The sequence below is a fragment of the Tenrec ecaudatus genome, chromosome 4 (genome assembly GCF_050624435.1).
Source record: "Tenrec ecaudatus isolate mTenEca1 chromosome 4, mTenEca1.hap1, whole genome shotgun sequence".
NCBI lineage: Eukaryota > Metazoa > Chordata > Mammalia > Afrosoricida > Tenrecidae > Tenrec > Tenrec ecaudatus.
This window is the reverse complement of record NC_134533.1, coordinates 26561059-26584840: the sequence shown is the minus strand read 5'-3', so window position 1 is coordinate 26584840 and position 23782 is coordinate 26561059. Positions and strand designations below refer to the sequence as shown.

General features: G+C 52.0%; 1 protein-coding gene across 2 annotated transcripts in view; it reads left to right on the top strand.

The window, feature by feature from the left end:
* EXT2 (exostosin glycosyltransferase 2) overlaps positions 1–23782 on the top strand; it is a 142224-nt gene continuing 118442 nt past the window's right edge. Inside the window, exons 1-4 of one of the 2 annotated variants that reach the window (XM_075545851.1) lie at positions 1–176; positions 8427–8992; positions 10358–10447; positions 18631–18747. In XM_075545851.1, the coding sequence (XP_075401966.1) occupies positions 8457–8992; positions 10358–10447; positions 18631–18747 (743 nt within the window). In that variant the 5' untranslated portion in view covers positions 1–176; positions 8427–8456. The remainder of the gene's footprint in view (positions 177–8426; positions 8993–10357; positions 10448–18630; positions 18748–23782) is intronic. The other variant, XM_075545850.1, reaches the window with a different exon arrangement.

The following is a 23782-nucleotide window of genomic DNA, read 5'->3' as shown; positions in this document are numbered from 1 at the left end:
TGTCAGCCGCCGCCGAGGCCGGTCCCCCGAGCCGCTCTCCGGGTTCGCGCGAGCCGACCCCGCGCTGGCCCCGGCGGCCGCCGACGGCGCCTTCGAACTCGGGCGGCGTGGCCGGCGCCCCGCGGCATGAGCCTGTGACCGAGCGCGGGGCCGAGCGGGACGCAGCCGTGGCTGAGGTAAGCGCGGCGCCCCGGGGGGAAGGGCCGCGGCCGGGCCGGGGAGCGCCGGGGTGCCGGCTCGGGCCTCCATGGGCCGCCGGGGTGCACGGGCCCGCCGTGTCCGCGCGGAGCGGCCGGGCAGGCCCCGGGGGCTGCAGGGGGCGCCGCCCCTCGCCTCCCCGCCCCTCCCACCCGTGGGGGGCGCCCCCGGGGTTTTCCGGTCTGGCAGCGCTTTGCTCCCCGGCCACCCCTCGCGTGCCTGTCTCACCTGGCCCGCTCCCACTCCGCAAACTCTGGTTCCCACCTGCCCCTTGCTCACCCCTGACCCCAGGAAGCCCCTTTCCTTTCCCCGCGGGGCCCACCCTGCCGAGACCTTGCCCTTCCTGCGGACACCACTTTCCCGAGTCCACGGGCGGCGTTCCGCCCATTGGGGTTGGCACGCTGAGGCCGCAGGCAACCCGTGCGGAGCTGAGCTGAGCCGAGCACAGGAGGGGGTCCCCTGTCCCCTTACTCCAGGAGAGGACTAGGGAAAGTGGCCAAGGCCATCGTCGCCCACTCTGGGCATGGACCTGAAGCTCGGAGGCATTTTATTGGCGGAAACCAGGTCTAGATACTGTGTCCAGTTTTGAGATTCAGCTAATTGCTTGGGTTAACCCTTACTAGGACTTCTGGCGTCTTTGTCAAACAGGCTCTTTCTTCAAGTAGAAATCGATCCACTTCCGTTTTTCCCAAGTCAATGAACTGCGGGCCTGGAGAAGGCTTGGCGCTTTGTGCAACCAAGCAAGACTCTCAGTGAGATGGGCTGGTATTGTGGCGGCAGCAACGGGCACAAACATACCTGCCCATGTGAACATGGCTTAGGACCAGGCAACGGTTCTGTTCTGGTGTGGAGGGTTGCGACCAGTCAATACCCACTCCATTGGCAGCTGACAGCAGGTACTGGAGCTTAGACTGGGCTTGTGAGTTTCAGGATTCCGGGCATACTGAGCAATGAAACAGATGAATCACCTGCCATCATTCCAACTTCCTCTGACTTCAGCTTCCCAACTGCATGCCTTAGGCTGGAAGAGGAAAGTGGGCTCTGGGAAGCCAGGCTGGCAGTGCTGATTGAGGAATGAAAAGCCCCAAACCAAATAAGACTCTGCTTTGGGGTCAGTCCTGACCCATCGTGACCTTATAGGACAGAGTAGACTCCCCCCCCCCCCCCCCCCGTGAGTATCTGAGATTGGACATCTTTATGGGAGAAGAAAACCTCATCTCCCAAGGAGCGGTTGGTGGATTTGAACTGCTGGCCCTGCGGTTAGCAGCCCCATGTATAGTTTGCTCCACACCCCTCTGAGGAATGAAAAAGCTAAAACCCAAACCAAACTCAATGCCAAGGAGCTGATGCCAACTCATAGCGACCCTCTCGGACAGGGTAGAACTGTCCCTGTGGGTTTCTGAGACAGACATGGAAAACCTCATCTTTGTCGTGCAGAGCAGCTGGTGGTTTCAAACTGTTGGCTTTGCAGACCACAGCCCAACTCATAGCCACGGAGCCACTAGGGCTTCTGAGAAAGGCAAAGAGTGTTCTCATTCAGGTTCTAGAAAGGAGCTGCAGGAGTCAGCATCCAACGTCCATGGTGGCGAAGCACCCGGGCGCTGGAGCCAGGGTGCCATGGCCTGAATCCCGACAGGCATTTTCTCGTTGTGAAATGGGCAAGTCACTTGATCCCTGTTTCACTTTCCCAGTCTGTGCTGTGGGGATCAGCATTTTTTCCCACAGCTCTGCTGTGAATGGTGAATTAACGTCAACACATTACGTGCCTAAACAGAAGCTGGGATGTCGCCGGAGTTCAGTGAGGTTTGGTTCTGAGTTGTTTAATGGAATCGAGTGATTCTATGTTAGAAGCTCTCCCTGGTGGCTCAGTGGTTGAGCATTTGGCTGCTACCCGAAAGATTGAGGCTTTGAACCCATTTGCGGCTCTGTTCGTGGAAAGGAGGGGTGATCTGCCCTGCAAAAGGCAACCCCTAGAAAACCCACAGGACATGGGGACCCCCGGAGTCGTAATACACAGCATCGAACAGCGACGACATTGCACCATTGTTTTCTCAATCAAAACCCCTTAAAATCATTTAAAGGGGTGACTATCATATTTTAATAAGAGCCCCAGTGGCGTCATGGGCTGCTAACTGCAAGGTCAGCAGTTCGAAACCACCAGCCGTAAGAGAAAGATGAGGCTTTCTACTCCTGTAAAAAGTTACAGTCACAAAAACCCACAGGGGCTGTTCTGCTCTGACCTGTAGGGTGTTTGTGAGTCACAATCGACTGAGTGGCAGTGAATGAATGGTCCCTTTAATGATAAAGAAGTCTGTCAGAATGCTCTCCAATGAAGCAGCGGGAGGTCGTGCCTTTCCCATCTACTCCTGGCACTTGCTGCTTTGTTTTCAGGTGTGGGTGGGTCAGGTTCCCTGTAGCAGTAGGCCTGGGAGTTCAGGTGCTAAGAAGACGGTTACAACTTGAGACCTCGGGTAAACTGGATTGGGTAGAACATGAAGCCCTGAGAGAGACGACTAAGGCAAATGTTGGGAATCAGTAATTCCAGGAACAGGAACGTCGCCTCATCCTGACAATCCTTGGGGTTAAAAGATGTTTCCAGTGACTCAGTGCTTGCTACAAGGCCGGTGATCTCAGTGTTTCGGGGACAAGTTTTGATAGGTTTCAAGGAGTGTGATGTTTATAGGGCTGTGTGGGGAAATTCTTGTTGTGAGCCAGGTTATATGGTGTTCTATGCAATATTCAGTAGTGGAAGATAACTTTTCATCGGCCCTCTTTGGGGGAAGTATTATAATGAAATGTGCACAGACCTGGAGTTAGAAAACCTGAAGGAAGAACACTCTCAGCATCTCCCCATCCAAAAGACCCGAAGAAAAAATAATTCAAGCCTCGAGTTGCAATAGTGAAAGATTCTAAGGGCAGAATATTGGAAGCTGCAGGAAGCATTAAAAGAAGAGGGAGAGAAGACACAGAGTCACCGCACCAAAGAGAACGGGCTGACATTCAACCATTTCATTAGGTGGCATATGGCCAAGAACCATGGGATGGCAGTAAGAAGTCCAAGCCGCATGAAGGTACTGGAGGAAAACAAGGCTGCAGGAATGGATGAAATGCCCGTTGAAACGTTCCAATAAGCTGTACCAGAAGCACTCACTCATCCATGTCAAGATACTAGAAAGATACCAACCCGATCAAATGACTGGAAAACATCCCTAATTGTACCCATTTCACAGAAAGGTGACCCAACACAGTGCATAAATTATAGAGCGATATCATTGATGTCACATGCAAGTAACCTGCGGAAGAGCATCCAACAGCGATTGCAGCAGTAGATTCACAGGTTGCTGCTAGAGGTTCGGGCCGGATCCAGAAGAGGACGTGGCTCGAGGGATATCGCTGATGCCCGATGGGTCTTGGCTGAAAGCAGAGACTAGCAGAAAGATGTTTGTTTGCGTCTTATCGACGATGCAAAAGCATCTGTTTGACTGTGTGGGTTATAACACATGACGGTAGCATTGAGAAGAATGGGCATAACTGAACACGTCATTGTGCTTGCGTGGAACCTGTACATCGACAAAGAAGCAATCATTGGAACTGAACAAGTGAATGCTGCATGGCTTAAAATCAGGAAGAGAGAGAGAGAGAGAGAGAGAGAGAGAGAGAGAGAGAGAGAGAGAGAGAGAGAGTGTGTGTGTGTGTGTCAGGGTTATATCCTTACACCATAAGTAACCAACTGTGTAAGACAAGCGGCCAGACGACATGAAGAAAAACATCAGGATTGGCGGAAGGCTATTAACAACCTGCCATATGCAGACACAAAGGAGCCCTGGTGATATAGTGGTTACACGTTGGGCTATAATTCACAGGTCAGCAGTTCAAAACCACAGATCCTCTGTGGGAGCAAGATGGGGCCTTTTATTCCTATAAAGAGTTACCGTCTTGGAAACCCACTGGGGCAGTTCTACCCTGTCCTATGGGGTCACTATGAGTCGGCATTTTCTCGATGGTAGTGAGTTTTGTTTGTTAGGCAGACAATAAGATCTTGCACTGCTGAAAGGGAGGAGGACTTGAAACACTTGCTGCTGGTGAAGATCAAAGACTGCAGTTGTGTTAGCCTTGCCTAGAGAAACAAATCTAGGGACATGCTCATGTGTGTATAAGAAAGAGCTTTCGTCCCCACCCCCAGCCAGTCCTGGGGCTTTGGGGCTTGGCTCAAGGGGAGTCCCTTTGGTACATGGGGGTACAGTGAATGGTATGACTCTTTGCTGGGCATGCCTACACAGTAGGGTAACTAGGGTTTCCCATATGGGCTCCAATAAATTTCTTCCCTTTTGCTTAAAAAAAAAAAAGAGCTTTATATCAAGAGCAATTGTTTATTAAGGAACCATCTCAGCCCAGTCCAGATCAAGTCCATAAGTCCAATATTAGCCCATATGTCTGATACCAGTTTGTGAATTCCTCTTCAGACTCATGCAACACATGCAATGACGCCGAGTGCAGGAAGATCACAGGCCAGTGGGTGGGAAGTCTTGTGGATCCAGGGGAAGCATCTTAGTGCAGGTGTGAGTCTCCTTGTGGTTCCTGCAGCTCCAAGGCTCTGGCTGCCATCTGTATAGTTCCATGTGGCTTGTCAACAGGAATGTCCCTAAGGGAGATGTAGCAGAGAGAATGTTGAAGCAGAGAGTCTGTGGGTATCTGGCCTCCAGTGAGCTATTTATCTCCGCAGCACCTCCAGATGAGGTCATCAAGCTATGACCTGATTGACAGGCTAGACTCCACCCCTACCACAGCAGTCTTCATGTGGATTTCAACTCAATGTAAAGAAAACCAAAATCCTCCCAACTGGACCAGTGGGTAACATCATGATAAACAGAGAAAGATTGAAGTCGTCAAGGATGTCATCTTGTCGAAGCAGCAGTCAAGAACTCAAACAACATGTCGCAAGGGGCAAATCTGCCGCACAAGACCTCTTTCAAGTGTTTGAAAGTAAAGATGGTACCGTGGGACTAAGGTGGGCCTGACCCAAGCCATGGTATGTTGACTCGCCTTCCATGCACGTGCAAGTTGGGCGATGAACGAGGACGACCGAAGAATTGAAGCACTTGAACTGGCAGGAGTATTGGCAGTACCACGGTCTGTCTGTCAGAAGAACAAGCCCATGTCTTGGAAGAAGTACAACCAACCGAAACACCATCCTCACCGGCGTTTTGATGTTTCAGGCCATTGTTGCCGTCACGGTGGCAAGCCACCTCGTCGAGGGTCTTCCTCTATTTTGCTGCCCTTCCACTTTACCAAGCGTGATGTCCTTCTCCTGGGACTGGTCTCTCCTGACAACACGTCCAAATGACGTGAGATGAAGCCTCTCCATCCTGGCTTCCAAGGAGCATTCCGATGGTGCTTCTTCCGAGACAAGTGTGTGTGTTCTTTTGGCGGTCTGTGGTACTTTCAGTATTCTTAACCTGCGCCACAGTTTAACGCTTTGATTCTCCTACGGTCTTCCTCCCTTCCATAGCTGTTCGGAAAGGTGAGTGAGTAGAAGACCATTTTGTGGATCAACTTGGCAGAGCAGCTTGTGGCTGCAAGATGATCTGTGGCAGATGATACTATGTCATTAACACCCTCCCCTCCCCCAGTCTCGGCATCCAGTCAGCTGTGGTTCTTGGTAAGGATCTTACATTGTGGTCTACAGGGAAACAGCATTTTCAGCTGAAGACTGAAGATCTTTTTGTGCCAGAGAGGGATGCTTATCGGCTCCTTCCTGTTTCTGTTGCTCGGTAGCAAACCACTCCAGAAGGTATTGGCTCAGTACAGCAGTGACCACTACCACCATCACCACCATTTATTTCTGAATGATTGAGCCTTTTGTACAGAGCTTGGTGGGAATGGCTCTCTCTGCCCCTCCTGGTCTCCCCTGCCGCCCATCGGCTTAGCTTTCTTTACTGCCTGGCTGTCGGGCTACCAGAGACAAAGGTCCAAGTTATGGGACTCCCTATAGCAGTGGTTCTCAACTTTCCTAATGCTGAGACCCTTTCCTACAATTCCTCATGTTGTGGTGACCCCTAAACCATAAAATTATTTTCACTGCTACTTCATAACTGTAATTTTGCTACTGTTATGAATCATCATGTAAATATCTGATAGGCAGGATGTATTTTTATTGTTACAAATTGAACATAATTAGAGCATAGTGATTAATCACAAAAACAATATATAATTATATATTGTGAAATATTTATTTCTAAGTGCAAATAAATGAAATTTTGTCTTGAAGCATGGTGTAGCATGGGTAACAGTCTTAATATAGCAACAGTAAACTACATCGCTACATTTTGTGACAGTACTTGTAAAAAGCCAACATCAGTGCGAAGGTTGAGATAGCTTCTTTCTCACCAGATCAGCCTATCTTGCATGTGGGCAGACCCACCTGGAGATGGATAGAGGAGCCGTGTCTCGGTTCCTAAGACTACCAGAAATATGCTCTCTGAATGGCCTTAGGTGACCCCTGTGAAGGGTCATTCGACCCCCAAAGGGGTCACAACACACAGGTTGAGAACCATAGCCCTGTAGGCTGGCCTCAGCAATCCCAGAAGGTTGCTTCTGCCACCTTGTGCTACATTCTCTTGATCAAAGCTGGAGGCTAGCTCAGGTCCAAGGGGAAGCAGCCGTGTGTTCTTGGGTGGGAGGAAGGGTTGGTGTCCACCAAACCGGCCTTTCTTTCCTCCTCCTCCTCCCTTCTCCTTTTCTCCGTGTACCAGACGAAAACGACTATCACGCGTGCTATAAAGTACTACTGCGCCTTTTAACTAAAGGATCACCAAGGGTAGTTATTGCCAATAATCCTTTGTACTTTACCCAAACTTCTCTGGGGGCATTTTTACATTTTGTTACTGTTGTGGTCTCCTTGCGCTCTTTAGACTATTGAGTTCTTCCAAGGTAGTGTCTCTTTTGCTTTCAGCAGGAGCCCTATGAGCTGAACGGTTAGCAGTTCAGTTCGAAACCAACCACCAACTGCCCCGAGGGAGGAAGATGCGGCTTTCTACTCCAATAAAGAATTAGCTTGGAATCCCACAGGGCGGGTCTGCCCTGTGCTATAGGGTCGCCACGAGTCCGCATCGACTCGATGGCAGTGGCTTTTGCTTTCACCCTTGTTTCCTGACAGCCCGTGGGTAGCGCTGACTACGTTTGAGGGTCTAAATGAGGCACGCGAATGAGAACCAATCTTAGAGACCCTCACAGCGTGCGGATGAAGGACCAGTTTATTCTGGGTTAAGGTGACCAGACATCCCGCTTTTGGCTGGACAGTCCTAATTTTTAATGATTTTTCCCCGCGTCCCCCAGCATTTAAAAAAAGTCCCGATTTTTGGAAAGAATGCACGACAAGCTAGGGTATATGGTTTTGACTATATGTGGCTATTTCACCAGGATATGAGTTTTATCAATGGTGTCCTGCTGGTGTCCCGGTTTACCAATGTGAAAATTTGGTCACCTTATTCTGGGCAGTTGTTAAAAAAAAAAAGTGAGACAGCTTTCCCCCCTCTATTAGGGCTCCAACATTTACTTCCTTCAGTGCCCTCTCCCCTTCCTACTCCCGGTCCCAATTGTCATCCGAGGCCTTCCGGGAATTTAGAACGGCGCTCTCTGGTAGGCGTCAGACTGCTAACCACCAGGTTGGTGGTTCACAGCAGCTGCACCTTGGGAAGAGGTTGAGGCTGTCTGCTTCCGGAAAGATCTGCAGCCTCAGAAACCCTGTACGACAGGTCACTGTGAGTCGGAATTCACTCGAGGGCAGTGGGACTGGGTTTGTTGTTACATCAAAAGCGTTGGGGGTGCAGTGCTTAAGCCCTTGGCTGCTACCCGAAATGCCCATGATTCAAACCCACTGGCTATTCTGTGGGAGGAGGATGGGGCCATCTGCTTCCACAAAGAGCAGGGCTGCGGGAATCCTATGGGGCAGGCAGCTCTGCTCTGCCCTGCAGGGTCAGAGAATTCAACTCCACGGCTGATGGATTTAACTTTGGGGTGTATGTTAAGTATTTCTCTTTAGTGATACCTATCCTAAATATAGTATGGATTTATTCTCCTAAGTATTGGTATATATTTGAGAAGGGGCAAAAATCCAGTTTCTTCAGGGGCAGCACTATTTTAGCAAGCCATTTAAATGAAATCTACAGGCAGGCCGGGGTCCTTTGCCTCCCTACTCACCGCCCTGGCCCTGTCTCCTTTCCCGCCAGGAGCGTGCAGCAGAGGCTGTGTGTGCCATTATGTGCGCGTCGGTCAAGTACAACATCCGGGGACCCGCCCTCATCCCCAGAATGAAGACCAAGCACCGCATCTACTACATCGTGCTCTTCTCCGTGGTCCTGCTGGGTCTCATCGCCACGGGCGTGTTCCAGTTCTGGCCCCATTCCATCGAGTCGGCCAGCGACTGGGGCGTGGAGAAGCGCAGCGTGCGCGACGTGCCGGTGGTGCGCCTGCCGGCCGACAGCCCCATCCCCGAGCGCGGGGACCTCAGCTGCCGCATGCACACGTGCTTCGACGTGTACCGCTGCGGCTTCAACCCCAAGAACAAGATCAAGGTGTACATCTACCCGCTGAAGAAGTACGTGGACGACAGCGGCGCGCCGGTGGGCACCACCATCTCGCGGGAGTACAACGAGCTGCTGGCGGCCATCGCGGACAGCGACTACTACACGGACGACATCGGCCGCGCCTGCCTCTTCGTGCCCTCCGTGGACGTGCTGAACCAGAACACGCTGCGCGTCAAGGAGACCGCGCAGGCCCTGGCCCAGCTCGCCAGGTAGCGCCCCTGTGCGCGTCCGCGCGCCTTTGCTTGCTTGTTGATGTTTGTGAACAGTGTGGTTGATGGACAGGGCATCCGAGTGAGGCGAGTCCTGCAGACCTCACCACGGCCCCTGTTAGAGCACTTTCTTCGTTATGGGGCTCATGCTTCGCCCCCCACGCCCGCCCACCAGCCCGCCATGCCATAGCCCTCCGCCCGGATCTCACTGCAACGGAGTCGATGCCCAACCCGGGGTGTGCCCAGACTGTAACTCGGAAGTAGAAAGCCTAGCCTTTTTCCAGTGACTGTCTCTGTAGACTCTGTATTTTACCTGGCCTGGATTTCATATCCAGAAACACATATTAGAACAAGACACACACACACACACACACACTCTCTCTCTCTCTCTCTCTCACATACTCTCACACACGCACATGTATCCAGGTGGTATTCACGGCCCAGGCTCTTGCCTTGCTGCATTTCTCCCTCAGTGTTTCGTGACTGCATTTCTGAACCTCCCTCCTCCCCTGCACACACACACACACACACACACACACACACACACACACACACTCTCTCTCTCTCTCTCTCACACTCACACACACACACGTATCCAGGTGGTATTCACGGCCCAGGCTCTTGCCCTGCTGCTTTTCTCCCTCAGAGTGTTTCATGACTGCATTTCTGAACCTCCCTCCTCCCCTGTGCGCGCGCGCACACACACACACACACACACACACTCACACTCACACACGCACATGTATCCAGGTGGTATTCACGGCCCGTGCTCTCGCCCTGCTGAATTTCTCCCTCAGTGTTTCGTGACTACATTTCTGAACCTCCCTCCTCCCCTGCACACACACACACACACACACACACACACACTCACACACACACATGTATCCAGGTGGTATTCACGGCCCGTGCTCTCGCCCTGCTGCATTTCTCCCTCAGTGTTTCGTGACTGCATTTCTGAACAGTTTCTATTCTGCTCCTGTGTAATTGTCAGAGTGGGACAGCGTTTCACTTTAGGGGATGTTCCCTGAGGTGCGAGGGGCTCACTAGCTTTCCTTCTCGGTTGTGTTTTAGGTTTTGTGCCTTCTTCAGGGGTTCTCTCCTGCCCATGGGTCTGTCATGGACAAGCTGAGAGCACACACTCACCCATTTTTCCGTTGGGGACGATCCAGGCTCATACCCCATATCCCGTGGGGAGTCCCAGACATTCACTCTGCATGAGGAGGGGACCTGCCTTGGCTTGGGGACACTCAGGGTTAATAAACTCATTAACCAGATCTTGCTTTTGTTTCTTCACAGCCGGCATGGGAATTTGCCTCTGTGTTTAATTTCTTTATTTTTGTGTGTGTGTATGTAATTTCTTAATAGGTGGGACCGAGGTATGAATCACCTGCTGTTCAACATGTTGCCGGGAAGCCCCCCAGATTACAACACGGCCCTGGATGTCCCCAGAGACAGGTAGGCTTAGTTGGGGGTGCCCCTTGGCTAGGTTTCTGAGGGTTCAGCTGATGCTGGACCCTCTTGCTCACGTGGAATTGTATCCACAAGCCAACTCGGACTTAGGCTACAGTCAGAGTATTGAGCAAGTAGATTGCCCCAGGTATTTTCGTCGTGGAGACATGGAATTATATATCCACACTCCCTGCCTCCAGTCGATTCCAACTCATAGTGAGCCCTAGAGGACAGGGTAGAACTGCCCTTGCGATTTTCTGAGATGGTGTCTCTTTATGGGAGTAGAAAGCTTCGTCTTTCTCCATCAGAGTGGCTGGTGGTTTCAAACTGTTGACCTTGGCATTGACCCAACACATAACCACTGTGTCACCAGGGCTCCGTTTCTGTGCATGCACACATGCACACGCAAATGTACACACATACATGTATTCATATAGTACGCGTTCAATGCACACATGTTGTTGAGTTGATTTTAACTCGTCGCCACCCCACCCTCGTACAACAGAATGAAACACTCTGCCAGCGTCACAGCTGTGCCTGCGTTTGAGGTCACTGTGGCGGCCGCAGGGTCAGTCTGCTCCTTTGAGCGTCTTCCTCTTTTTCACCGACCTTCTCCTTTACCAAGCAAGCATGATGCCCTTTCCAGAGACTGGCCCCTTCTGATCACATGTCCAAAAAGTAGGAGGAAGTCTCCCTGGCGGCCCTTTTCAGGAGCATTCTGACTGTACTTCTTCCGAGACAGACTGACCTGTTTTTCTTTGGCAGAACCGTAATGCAAATGTACCCATTCTTCTTTGCTATTATTTCTCCCTGTGTAGATATAATTTGAAAAGAGCCCTGGTGGAAGTGGTTACACGTTGGGCTGCTAACCACAAGGTCAGTAGTTCGAAACCACCAGCCGCTCTGCCAGAGAGCGAGAAGGCTTTCTACTGCCGTAAGGAGTTACAGATGTGGAAACCCATGGGGCAGTTCTACCCTTTCCTACAGAGCTGGGAAGGGCTGGAATCCACTCAATGACCATTTGTATTTTGAGCTATATAATTCATCTTGATGGTTGAGAATACACACAGGCTTATCGACACCAGGTTTCTACACGTGCAATTCTGTGACATCGAATGCGTCCTTTGAGTTGTCCAGTCGTCCTCCCCCTTCTTGTCCTAGTTATTCCTCCCTCTGAAGCATAAACTCACTGCTCCCCGAGTTGCCTGTAAGAAACCATCTTTTCCTTGTGGTGGTTAGGGGCCGTCGAGTCGGTCCAACTCCTAGCGACTGTGTTTAACAGAATGAAGCCCTCCCTGGTCCCGTGCCCCTCACACTCGTCCTGATGTCAGCCCAGTGCTGCGGCTGCGTGTCAGCCCGTCTCGTTGAGGGCCTTCTTTTCCGCTGCCCCTCCACTTGACCAAGCACGATGCCCTTCTCCAGGGACTGGCCTCTCTTCACACCATGTCCAAGTACGTGCGCGGAAATATCACCACCCGTGCCTCTCAGGAGCATTCTGGCTGTACTTCTTCCAAGACAGATTTGTTTGTTCTTTTGGCAGTCCATGGTACTTTCAATATTCTTTGCTAGCACCACAATTCACATGCATCGATTCTTCTTCAGTCTTCCTTATTCAGCATCCGACGTTCACGTGCTTAGGAGGTGGGTGGCAGTCATTTCGCCCATCTTGTCCATAGTCTGTGTTATGTCCCCTGAGTGCAGTGCACTCGCCCCTTTAGGGCCTGGACCCTGGCTGCCTTGTGTCAGCGCTGTCCCTCTCTGGGAACAGCCAAAGAAAGGGCGGAGCTCTGAGAAATACAAAGCCTCAAGTCTTTCATGTGCGGCAGTGAGGGCGCCCCAGTTTTCATTTACTCAGTAGAGTCATTCACTCTCTGCCCCCCCGCCCCGCAGTTGCCTCCTCATCTTCTCTCCCCGCCTCTTAACAAGCAGATAGGTGTGGCGAGGCAGGGGGGCGGGAGCGGCAAGTCTTGCTCTCTGCCCATGGGCTGTTGCGCTCTGACCAGAGGTTTCTTGGAGAGCCCAGTGATGAGGTGTCTCTTCAGGTCCCCTTGGTGCTTCGATCGAGGCCTGGCCAAGAGCAGAGAGTGCAGGGCCAGACTCAGAGGGGTGAAAATCCCAAACCCACTGCTGCCGAGTCTTTTCCAACGTGAATTGACAGACACTGTGTGGACAGCGGAGGATTGCCCTGTGGGTTCCCGAGGCTGTGAGCTGCACGGAACCAGCCTGCCTCGTCTTGCTCCTCTGGACCTGCTGGTGCAGTCTCCCGGCTTCACCCGTGCGCCCCAGGTCTCCTCACTCACAGTTTCAGGTTGTTCAGAGTTTGAGTGTGCCCCTTTATCAGCAGCCCTGTTACTGTAAAGAGAAAGCAAACAAACTCCCTACTCTTGAAATCAGCTTTACTGCAGAAGCTGGGAGTTCAGCCTGTGAGCCGCCATGTTCTCAGCTTGCCAGGGGTGGACATCATCATTGAGTACGACTTTCCTCTGGAAGAGTTACCTCCACGATCCTTCACTAGATCCCCTTAGCCTAAACTGTCCTTGACTAGACAACCCTTTCGAGGTTTTGTTTGGACACACAGTGACCACTAGGGGGAGACACATGCAGGTACCCGGCCCCTGGACGTTGGCGCAGAGCCCAGTCTGGACTGCAGAGGGCAGTGGGGCCACACAAGTTACCCAGAGGGCCTGGTAAGCGCCAGTGGGTCCCTGGTGAAGGCGGTGTGTCTGTTCCCATAAGTCTGGGAAAGGAAACAGTCCGGAGATGGGGGAGGAGAGGGAAGGCTGCCTTGGGAGGGTTTATTTCCAGAGGGCTTGCTTTTGCTGGTACATCTCACTGTTCGGCTGACACTGGGGCTGTGTAGCTGCGTGGGAGGTGGGTTTGATTTCTGTGAAGTGCGCGTGTTTCTCGGGCCTTCATTTCTCTGCAGGAAAGTGTTGAGCCCACAGGGCCGAGGGTCGGTGCTGGCCACTGCTCAGGTGCCAGCCATTCGGAGGGTTCCGTCCCTGTGTGTGTGGTATTTTGTAAGCCGTTATTGGCAATCCTGTAGTAAGCAAAGGATCACTGCGTCCGCTTTTGTCTTTCCCTCAGGGAGGTTTCATTTTGAAGCTGAAGTGGAACAGTCGGCTTGCTGGTTAATTTCCCCCCTTTGTCTTGCTCCTGGATTCTGAGGAGATGGGAAGCTGGGGTGCCTTCATTCAGGAAGGAGCTGCAGATCAGATTATTTGGCAGTTAGAAAGCAAAACACAACTGCCATCCAGTTGATGCCGACTCAGTAGGGCCTTGTTGGATTGGCTAGAATGGCCCATGGGCTTCTGAGACTGGGAATCTTTACAGGACTAGCAAGCCTTGTCTTTCTCCCTCGGAGCAGCCGGTGGTCTCAGTCTGCTGATCTTGCAGCGGACAGACCAACCCCCTCTGCCACCAGGACTCCCAGCCAGAAAGCAGATGGGCCTAGGTCGAAGACAATGCTCAATGGATAAATGTTCCTGCTGTCTATATTGTTTCTAAAACTGTGAAAAGGGCATGGAGGTGGCATCTGACCTCAGCCGCCTTTAGCAGGGAGAAGGAGAATCACCCTCGTCAGCCCCAGGCAGTTCCTGGGAGTCAGAGGTTAGGCCTGCCTCCACCCTCCCACCTTCTTACCAGTTCTATGCCAACTCCTCTTCCGGCTTCGCCAGTTCACTGCTGTGCCCAGACAGAACTCAGACCGTGCAAGTATGGGTTTCTTAGGGAAGTTAACAGGTTCTAATTCAAGATTTCAATGCTCAGGACACAGTTCTCTGCTCAGCAGAGCCTCTTCCCAACCATGCCTGCCCCTAGACCTCTCTCTGGTCCTCAGCCTCTCAGCCAGCCACAGGGCCCCTTAGTTCTCTGCCCTGCTTGGGCAATGTCACAGAGCTTGTTCACCACTGCCAATAAACTCCCAAGGGCATGCCACTCTGCCATGAGCTGGACAATGGCTTGCTCTGCGGGCTGGGTAGCTGCCAGCTGTCTTGTGCTCTGGCTCTTGGTTCTGTTGCTGTTGCTGCGGCCACTCTGCCACTCCTTCAGTCTCACAGCTTTCTGTTTCCAGGGCAGAGGACGTTCAGCGCACAGAGACCTGGGGGTTCAAAGATCCACTCCACTGTCGGTTCTTCTTTCTTGATGGTAGTGAGCCCCTGCGTTTCTCCTAGTGGGGTGACAAACTGACCAAGCCCCATGTGAGATTTCCACGTGTTTGTAGTCATAGTTGATCCTGTTAGCAGGCAGTCACAATGGAGCCCTATAATCCTATCAGCGTCTCCCCCACCTCTTACCCAGCAGACCCAGCAGGAAAAGGGGAAAGACACCCAGTGGACATTGCCCCACCCAGTCATTGGGTGGGAGCGACAAAGACTGGCTAGATGAGCCGTACCAAGGAAATCCCTGCCCTAGGAGAACGCATGCACCCGGTGGACCAGGACTGAAGAGTAGCAGTCTGCTCTCTCTCTCTCCTCGGTCTCACTCCCTTACTTAGAGGTGGAAACCCAAGCAGCAAACTCACTTCTCACTTACAGCCACCCTGCAGGACAGGCAGGACTGCCCCTGTGACTTTCCGAAACTGTTAGCTTTTTTTCCTCTTCTCATAATTAAGGGCATTTGTTATTATTATGTTGTTATTATTTAAATCAAGGACATGTATTATTAAGGAAGTGAATAGGTTATCACAAGTCAGGATCTGCCAACAGTAACAATACAGTCATTGGCCTCCTCAGCCAGCAGCCAAGTCTCTCTTAGAGCCACGACTTGCTAGCCAAGTCTCTGGTTCCTAGGCTCTCAGTCCGTGGGCCAGGAAGCTAGCCTGCCTGCCCCTCTGTCCCACAGTTTGAGGTCAGACGAGGAGAAGGCACCTTTTTGCCTTGGTTCTGAGCCTCTGTGCTAAAGTCTCTGATGCTGCTGGGCCCGCAGCCTCCACCACTTCAGACAGAGCTCTGAATGCTCTTCCAAGATCCTCAGGGTTTCTCTTTTCTGAAATTCTTAACTCTTTATGGGAGTAGACAACCTCAGCTTTCTCCCGCAGAAGAGTTGGTGGTTTCAAACAGCTGACCTTGCAGTTAGCAGGCCAAATGCCTGGCCATGGAGCCGATGCCGACTCACAGCGACCCTCTAGGACAGGGCAGAACTGTCCCTGTGAGTTTCCAAGTTGATGACTCTTTCCAGGAGTAGAAAGCTCGTCTTTCTTTTGCCAGGGCTCCTACTGAGAGAAAAATCACTGTTAAAATACTGTCTTTTTCTGTTCTTCTCTCTATGGCTTGAACGTACACATACACAGACCTATTTTATTTTAATTTAGGTGAGAGCTAACTGCGAGGTCAGCAGTTCGAAACCACCACCCACCCTTCTGATCTCTCAGAGAGTTACAGTCTCGGAAATTTCCAGGGGGCAGTTCTACCCTGTCCTGTGGGGTCGCTCCGAGTCTGCATAGACTGAATGGCAGTGAGTTTTTTTGAGTTTTAAGAGCATCCTATACTTTCCTGACCTTGGAAATTTTCTGTGATGTGGTTACTGCCAGTGACATCTGTCCTCTTTGCTTGTCTCCCCATCCCCCCCCCACCCCCAAACTTCTCCTGTGTAGACAAGTACTGATCCCTTAAACCTATGAAGGGGACTCCAGGAGTGCCCCTAAAGAAGAGCAGTGAGTTTAGGGGACCTTGCAGACCCTTTGCTCGAGGTCCGTAGCCTCCAGTCGGGGCCAGTTTTATGATAAAACATTATCTCATCCGCACCCCTCCCCCTGAACTCTTTGAAACCCCAAATTTTATCACTGCACCGGGAAGAGTCAGTGCGGCTCTCTGAACTGTACAGCCTGTTAAACAAAACATGCTCATACCTAAGCACCTCAACACCTATTTTCCAATATCACTGAGTATCCCACCACGGTATCTTCCATTGCGCGTGAAAGTTGGACATTGAATAAACAAGACCGAAGAAGAATCGATGCATGTGCATCGTGCTGTAGAGAAATACTGACAGGACCACGGGCTGTCGAAGGACAAGCTGATCTGCTTCACAAGAAGTCCGGCCCGAGTGCTCCTGCCCCTGAGCAGTGAGGAGGGCCAGACTCCGCCTCACACACTGTGGACACGTTGTCAAGAGAGGCCAGTCCCTGGAGAAAGGCATCGTGCTTGGTCCGGTGGAGGGGCAGCGGGAAAGAGGAAGGCCTCAAGGAGATGGCCTGACACTGTGGCTGCAACGGTGGGCTCAGGCAGAGGACCCGCAGTGCAGAGGGCCCAGGACTGGGCAGGGCCTTCTCCTGTTAGGCATGGGGGCACCTAGCATCAGGAACATGCCTCCAGCCATGGTTCCAACCCCCCACTTGGGATTGTTGGCAGGCTGTGGGGCTCAGCAGACAAGATCTATGTGTGTGGGGGGCACTAGGGGTGGGGGTAATGCTTTAGGTCTTACTCCAACTTATGCCAAGGTTTTGGTGGGTAGAACTGGTCGTCTTGTTCTCTTTTTCTACACCTTAGACTTGAGCCATTCGCAGGGCAGGTGGTAGACATGATCTTAAAGACACCAAAGGTTAAAAGTGCAGTGTGAAGGCCTCAGATGGGAGAGGGAGGCATGAGGCTGTGGGGGAGCCAGGTTCAACGTCGGGGGAAGGGTCTCATGGCCAGGAAGCCCTCCGAAGTGCCCCCCCCCCCGCCCAAGGCTGGAGAACACTTCCTGGGACAGAGAGTTGGCCTGATCTGAGCCTGGCCTTCAGGATGGTCTTCGGACCACGTGCTGTCTACTCTGGCTTCAGCAGCTTGGCTGGGGAAAGGCTCGTACTGGGAAAACAGCGTGCGCTGCTCCGATGTTTCTCTTTCCAGACAGCGTAAAACACGTCTGTATGCCAGAGCCACGCATGGCAGTCTCCATTATCCTGCTCTGCTGGATCCCGTCACTTGAACTCTCGGGGTGCTCAGGCCCGCGTGATCTGGGACATGAGGCCCACGTCCACCCCCACGTGCCTAGCCACCAGGGCCCAGCCCTCATCCCAGCTCAGCAGAAAGAGCTGCTGCACCTGCTTCTGCACACCCCTCTCTTCCGGGCCTACTCTGCAACCACCTGCCTCACCTGGATTACCTTGTGCCCCCGTCCCGGCTCTGCCCGGCTTACCATCTGCTTGCCTTCTTGGCCGAATTCAGTGCTGGATGCTAATTGGGGCACAAGGCCTCATGGCTGCACTGAGTCTGGGTGTGAAGCTTCAGAGCCCACGGGAGCTGGGGAGCCCCGGGTGGGATAGTTGGGCTTCGGCTGTGCTGTGCGTGGAACTGGCAGCCCCAGCAGCCCCTCGGTGATTGCAGTGGACTCGGGAGTAGGAATAGTAGAAGCTGGAGTGATAACCCCGACCTCATGTCTCTTATCAAGTGTCACTGGACAACTCGCAGGAACAGCGTGGGCTCCGCTCCCTAACTAAGGACACTCAAAGCGAGTGCCTGCACCCCCCAAGGGGAGCACTGAAGGGTCTGTTCTGCAGTTCAAGGCCCCTCCAGGGAACTGGCTGAGTAAGACGGAGCCACTAGAGTGGGCGTCGAAAGCGGGAAGAGGCCACTGGACATGCTCTGTGCCCCTGTCCCTGGGCATCCTTGGCCCACTGTCCTGAGAGTCCCTTCAGTGGGTTGATACTGGCCTGGCCCAGCCTGCTGCTCTTTGCAGACCTGTGGTCCTTGCAGGTGTTGTCATGTGTCTTAAGAAGAAAACAGGCCAGTTGGGATGCTGATCCTCCAGGTCAGCAGTTCAAAACCAGCAGCTGCTCCTCGGGAGAAATGCTCCTTTCTGCTTTCCAACATAGTTTCAGGTCAGAAACCCAGGGCAGAGGGGCAGTTCCACCCTGCCCTGTAGGGTCCCAGGCCTGGACTCAATGGGAGGGAGTTTGGTTTGGGGAGTTTGGGGAGCAAGGACTGGGATCCCAGAGGTTGGCTCTGGACTCTGATGCATGTTTAAAAAGTAAGGGAAGACAGATTTGTGGGCCCAGGGGAAGTTGGGTGGCTCAGCTGGTGTCCAGGAGACGTGCATTGACCACAGCGTCCTTGATGAGAAGGAACTGGGGCAGCAATAGTTGGCCTGGTTATTAAGACTTCATGACTCTTCTCCTTTTCCTACCACAAACACTGTGAGGACTTTCCTTGTCCAAGCATGAAGACCTCACTCTCTCACCCTTCACCCTTCCCTCCCTTTGCTTCCAGGGCCCTGCTGGCAGGTGGTGGCTTTTCCACGTGGACCTACCGACAAGGCTACGACGTCAGCATTCCTGTCTACAGTCCCCTGTCGGCGGAGGTGGAGCTTCCAGAAAAGGGACCAGGGTAAGGTGCTCCCCCTGGGGTAAGGTGCCACCTGTGACAGGCCAGAGTGCCCGTGCCTCACCTCTGTCCACAGCCCTGTTGACCTGAGAGGAGCCCCATCTCAGTAGATTCACAAGGCCGTCTTAGCACGTTTTCCAAGCGAGGATCGAGGGGGCTCCCTGACCTCCTTTTCTCTCCTTTCCTGCCTATATTAAAATAGTCAGTGTGACACGTTTCGTCACTCACAGCAAGGCCAGCCGTTCAAACCCACCAGCTTCTCCGCAGGAGCACGATGAGGCTATCTGCTCCCATGAAGAGTCCCAGCCTCAGAAGCTACGGGGCAAGTCTGTTCTGTCCTGTGGGGTCGCTATGAGTCGGCATGGGCTCGCTGGCAGCAGGCTCGTGCTGGGCATGTTTCTGCATCCAGACGTTCTCAGGTGTGGCTGCCACTCCCTGTCTCCTCTGCCCTCACCCAACTCTCACCACCGCTCTGTTGGAGCCTCTGGAGCCTCCCCTTTGGGGGCATGACACATGCTGCTGTTGTTTCGTGCCATAGACTCTGCTCTGACCCACAGCGGCCTAGTGCACGGCAGCACCAAACACTGCCCGGTCCTGTGCCGTCCCCACGGTGGTTCCTTTGTCTGAGCCCATTGTTGCAGCCACGTGTGAGCCCATCTCCTGAAGAGCCTTCCTCTCTCTCACTGCCCCTCCACTTGACCGTAATGATGTCCTTCTCCAGGCACTGGTCTCTCCTGACAATGTGTCCAAAGTGTGTAAGATGAAGTCTCCCCATCCTTGCCTCTAAGGAGCACTCTGGCCACACTTCTTCCAAGACAGATGGGTTCGTCCCTTTACCAGTCCTGGTACTTCCCACATTCTTCTCCAGCTCCACAGTTCACATGCGCCCTGTGACATAGTTCTTCTTCCACATCATTTTCTGAACACCTGTGTATACAGGTCACCACCTAGCATCCTTCATAGTGCACTTGTTTTACGTGGTGTACGTCTTAAGTCTCCCTTTGTTTTGGTCCCTCTAAATTCTAGCGTGGAGAGTGAGTATTTTTTAAAGCAGTATTCATCATTACGTGGGAAAGAAAATAAGCCTATACTAGTTTAGTTTTTATCAAAATAAAAATACATTCCCCCCCAAATTATTACCTTATGTGTAAGCGTTCTTACAGTAGAGGGATGGATCTGGTCCAGGGCCTGGATTTCCATATGTTGCGGGAAGGGGATTTGGATGAACTGGACTTGTCGCCGTTTCATTCCAGCTCGATCCTCGGCAGAGGATTTCCCTCTCCACCCCGGAGACACAGCATCAGAAGCCACACGGAACACAGACTCATGCCTCTGATTCTCACCCCCAGCTGATCCCGTTCTTTCTTTTTTCTCTAACAGTTTCAATGGCACACCATTTACATACCATACAATCCAATAGTTCCGTTGTTCAAGTATAGCAAACGTAAGTGTACAATCATGACTGCATCATGTTAGAACATCCCCCCCATGGTTGAATTGCTTTTAAAGTGAGCTGTGCAATTATAATGAGTTCTAGTGCCCCCTCCCCCCTTCGTTGTTTACTCCTGAAATCCCCTTTCCCTCGCTGTCACACCCCCGCATCGCCTGCATCCCTTATCAGCCCCTGTATCAGTTATTATCACTGCGTATCCACTGCTCTTGCGCTTCACAAACTGGGAAACCCAACAGAAATAATAAGAACCACAATCGAAATAAGGTGGCAAGGATAAAATCATCATCATCATTGTATAAAGATGAAAGTACAAATGATGGGTAAGAAAGCAAAGACCCCCATCAATATTTTTAAAATCCAGGGAAGAAATTTTTGTCACAGGATAAGTAAGAGATATTTGCACTCAGAACAAACTCGGGTTGGGTGTACAGAGAGGTCAGCTGGCCAAGTATTGATTCCTGTCCAGCAAAATCAAGATTACAGTGGTGTCTGCTTGATAGTGAGGCTGCTCGAGACTCTTGCCTGGGGTCAGAGGGGATTTGCCAGTGGCCTAGTCTGACTAGATTCTCTGAAGATGGGCTTTGGGCTCCTCTATAACTGTCTACAAATTGGGTGTTCATAATTTTAGCTCTGATACTTTTCTCCGTATTCAAACTTTGTGACTGTCATCACACAAGCTGGTGTGCTGCTTCTGTGTGGACTTAGTTGACTCCTTGCTTTGTTGGCTGCGTGTTTGGATACAAGCCTTTAAGACCCCAGACGCTATTCTGGTTGATAGCAGGGCATCATCTACTTTCTTCACCACACTTTGCTGGAGCACCCTTGTCTTCAGTGTGATCATTACAGCAGGGCCATGCTATCAGAACTAGCTGTTCTTGAATTGGGGCTAGAGTGAAGTAGGAGCTCAGACTCCATCTGCTTGTCCGTGGGGTTTGCACGTCTCTGGTTTATTTTGGCGATCGTAATAGGATCTAATCAAAACCCTGTAAGACCAACTGCACCGATAGCAGCCATAAGCCAGTCAGCAACCAAGCAAACAGAACACACGCAAATACAAACTGAAAAAAAGAAGTTGTAAGCAGTGAAGCAAAACCCACATGAACAAAAAGTACAGCATTGTCAGTCACCCCCTGGGTTATACGCCGACTGTCTGTTATATCAGCATTCCCAATGATAGTGGTGGTATTCTCTTATTTGATATAAACTCTCTAAGATGTCTATAGCCCTGGTGGGATAGTGGACTACTCACAGGGCTGCTCACCTCAAGGTCAGTGGTTCAAACCCACCAGCTGCTCCACAGGGGGAAGATGAGGCTTTCTGCTCTCGTCATGATGTGCAGCCTCGGAACTCACTGGGCCATTCTACTTGGCCCTGTAGGCTGGCTCTGAGTCAGGATTGAACATTTGAACATTTACATAGAAATGGACAAATAAAGGTCTTGTAGATTTTTACAGGTCTGAGTGTCTAACCAGCTCCCAGGGAGAGAGGAGGCTGTCTACTCCCGTAAGTTGAAATCTTGGAAACCCAGAGGGGCCAGGTCTGCTCTGACCTGTGATGAGTCAGACTTGACCCCACGCCAGCATGTTTGGTTTGTTTGGGGTAAGGAAGTTGCAGGCTGTGGGGGGCAGGATCTCCCCCGGATGGCCAGTTGGCACACCTCCACTGGGCAGTTTGGCCTCACAGTTGTGGTGTTTCTGGGACATACAGTAGCCTCCCCATGACTCCTCCCCACCCCCCACCCCCCAAAACATAAAGACAAAACCCAAGCAAATTGGTCCGTCCTTGTCCTTTCAGGGGTTAGGATAAGGCAGGGTGGGTGGCCCCACAGCAGCGTTTTCAGTGGGTTTGTCATCCTGAGAGTCGCTTTTTAGGGACTTCTCACATCTCAGTGCCCGCAGTTACGAGAACATTGTTTTTATTTTAAATCCCTCTACGTTTTTGTTCCAAACGGGAAACGGAGGATTGCTGCTATTGAAGGCCTCTTCTGATGGCCGTGCTGGCCTCAGCCGGAATTCTTGCTGGTCTCCCTCCACGGAACCCAACTGGGAGGTTCCAGCCTTGGTTATTTGAGGGAGACTTCAAGCTCTCAGCGTGGTTTTCACTTATATGTAGGAATCAGCACCACTTGAAATGAGGGAGCTTGAAAGCCAGAGCTAGTAGTAACGTTAGTCCTTAAAAGGAAAACAGGTCCACCTTAGAATTTTCATTTTCTTAAAACTAACACGGGCCCCTGCCTCCCGCTGACTGCCAGGCCAGGAGGTTGTCAGGCTCGTTCACATCTGCACACTGACACTGAAGACGGAAGTGATGCCTGGACACCCGTGACCTCAGTTGCTGAGGGTCCAAAACAGAGCTGGTGAGATCTGAGTCAGTGTCTTTCTGTACAGGAGTCACACCCTACCCCACACCCCCAGACACCTCACCGCCTGCACTTATTTCTATATCTATAAAGATCTCTCTGTACACCTGCATATTGAGGACTCCTGGGAGCGCAGTGGTTAGAGGTCACTGAGAGGTTGGTGGTTCAAAGCCACTCCACGGGAGAGAGATGAGCGCATCTGCTGCCATCACTGTTTACAGTCGTAGAAACCCTATGGAGCAGTTCTGCCCTGCCCTGGAGGGTCCCTGTGACAGCTGTGAGTCAGAATCAACTGATGGCACCGCGGGGCGGGGGAATGGAGGGACGGAATGTATGCTGAAAACTCTGGATTCTTGTGGATGTGGCTCATTGCCCCACAGCACAGGAGAGCTTGGGGGTTCTCTCTCTCCGTCGGTGTGGGTTCATTCTGACTGAGAAATCTGCGTCCCATTGTCCTCAGTGTCTGCACGTAGCATATAAGGTACCCTCACAAGCAACCCTGGAGGTCAGAGTAGAACTGCTCTTTAGGATTTCTAAGACTCTAAATCCTTACAGGAGCAGACAGCCTCCCCTTGCCCCCTAAAAGCAACTGGTGGGTTTGAACCACTGACCTTGGGATTAGCAGCTCTAAGCTAAACCCCCCTATACCATAAGGGTCACTTAAACCTAGCCTAGGTGGTGTAGTGGTTCAGTATTCAGCTGGGAACCAAAAGGTCAGCAGTTCGAGGGAACGAGACATGGCTGTTAATGTCTGATCTCTATAAAGATGTTCTCTTGTAAACCCCACAGAGCATCTCTACTCTGTCCTACGGAGGTGGACTCCATTAGAAGTCAGTGGGATTTTCCTGCGTCACCAAACCTCGCCATTGCCATCATCCCCTTCACGGCCCAGAGGACCCTCCTCACCTCACTCAGATTCTGGCCGATTCCACTGCCACCCCAACTCCCCCGCCCCGGTCACTCCTGGCAGATAACGCCTTCTTCCTTCTTGGGTTCTGACAGAGGGACGCTGCAGGCTGAGGAGAACTGCCCGTGGGGTTCCTAAGGCTGCTCATCTTTACAGACGCAGGCTGCCTCGTCTTTCTCCTGAGAAGTAGCTGGTGGATTGAACCATTAACCTTCTGATACACAGCCGAGCATTAAACCCCTGTGGCTCCAGGGCTCCAGAGTCTAAGAAATGAAGAACATATAAAATGATATCCCTTCCTTTTCTCCGTTCCCCTCAC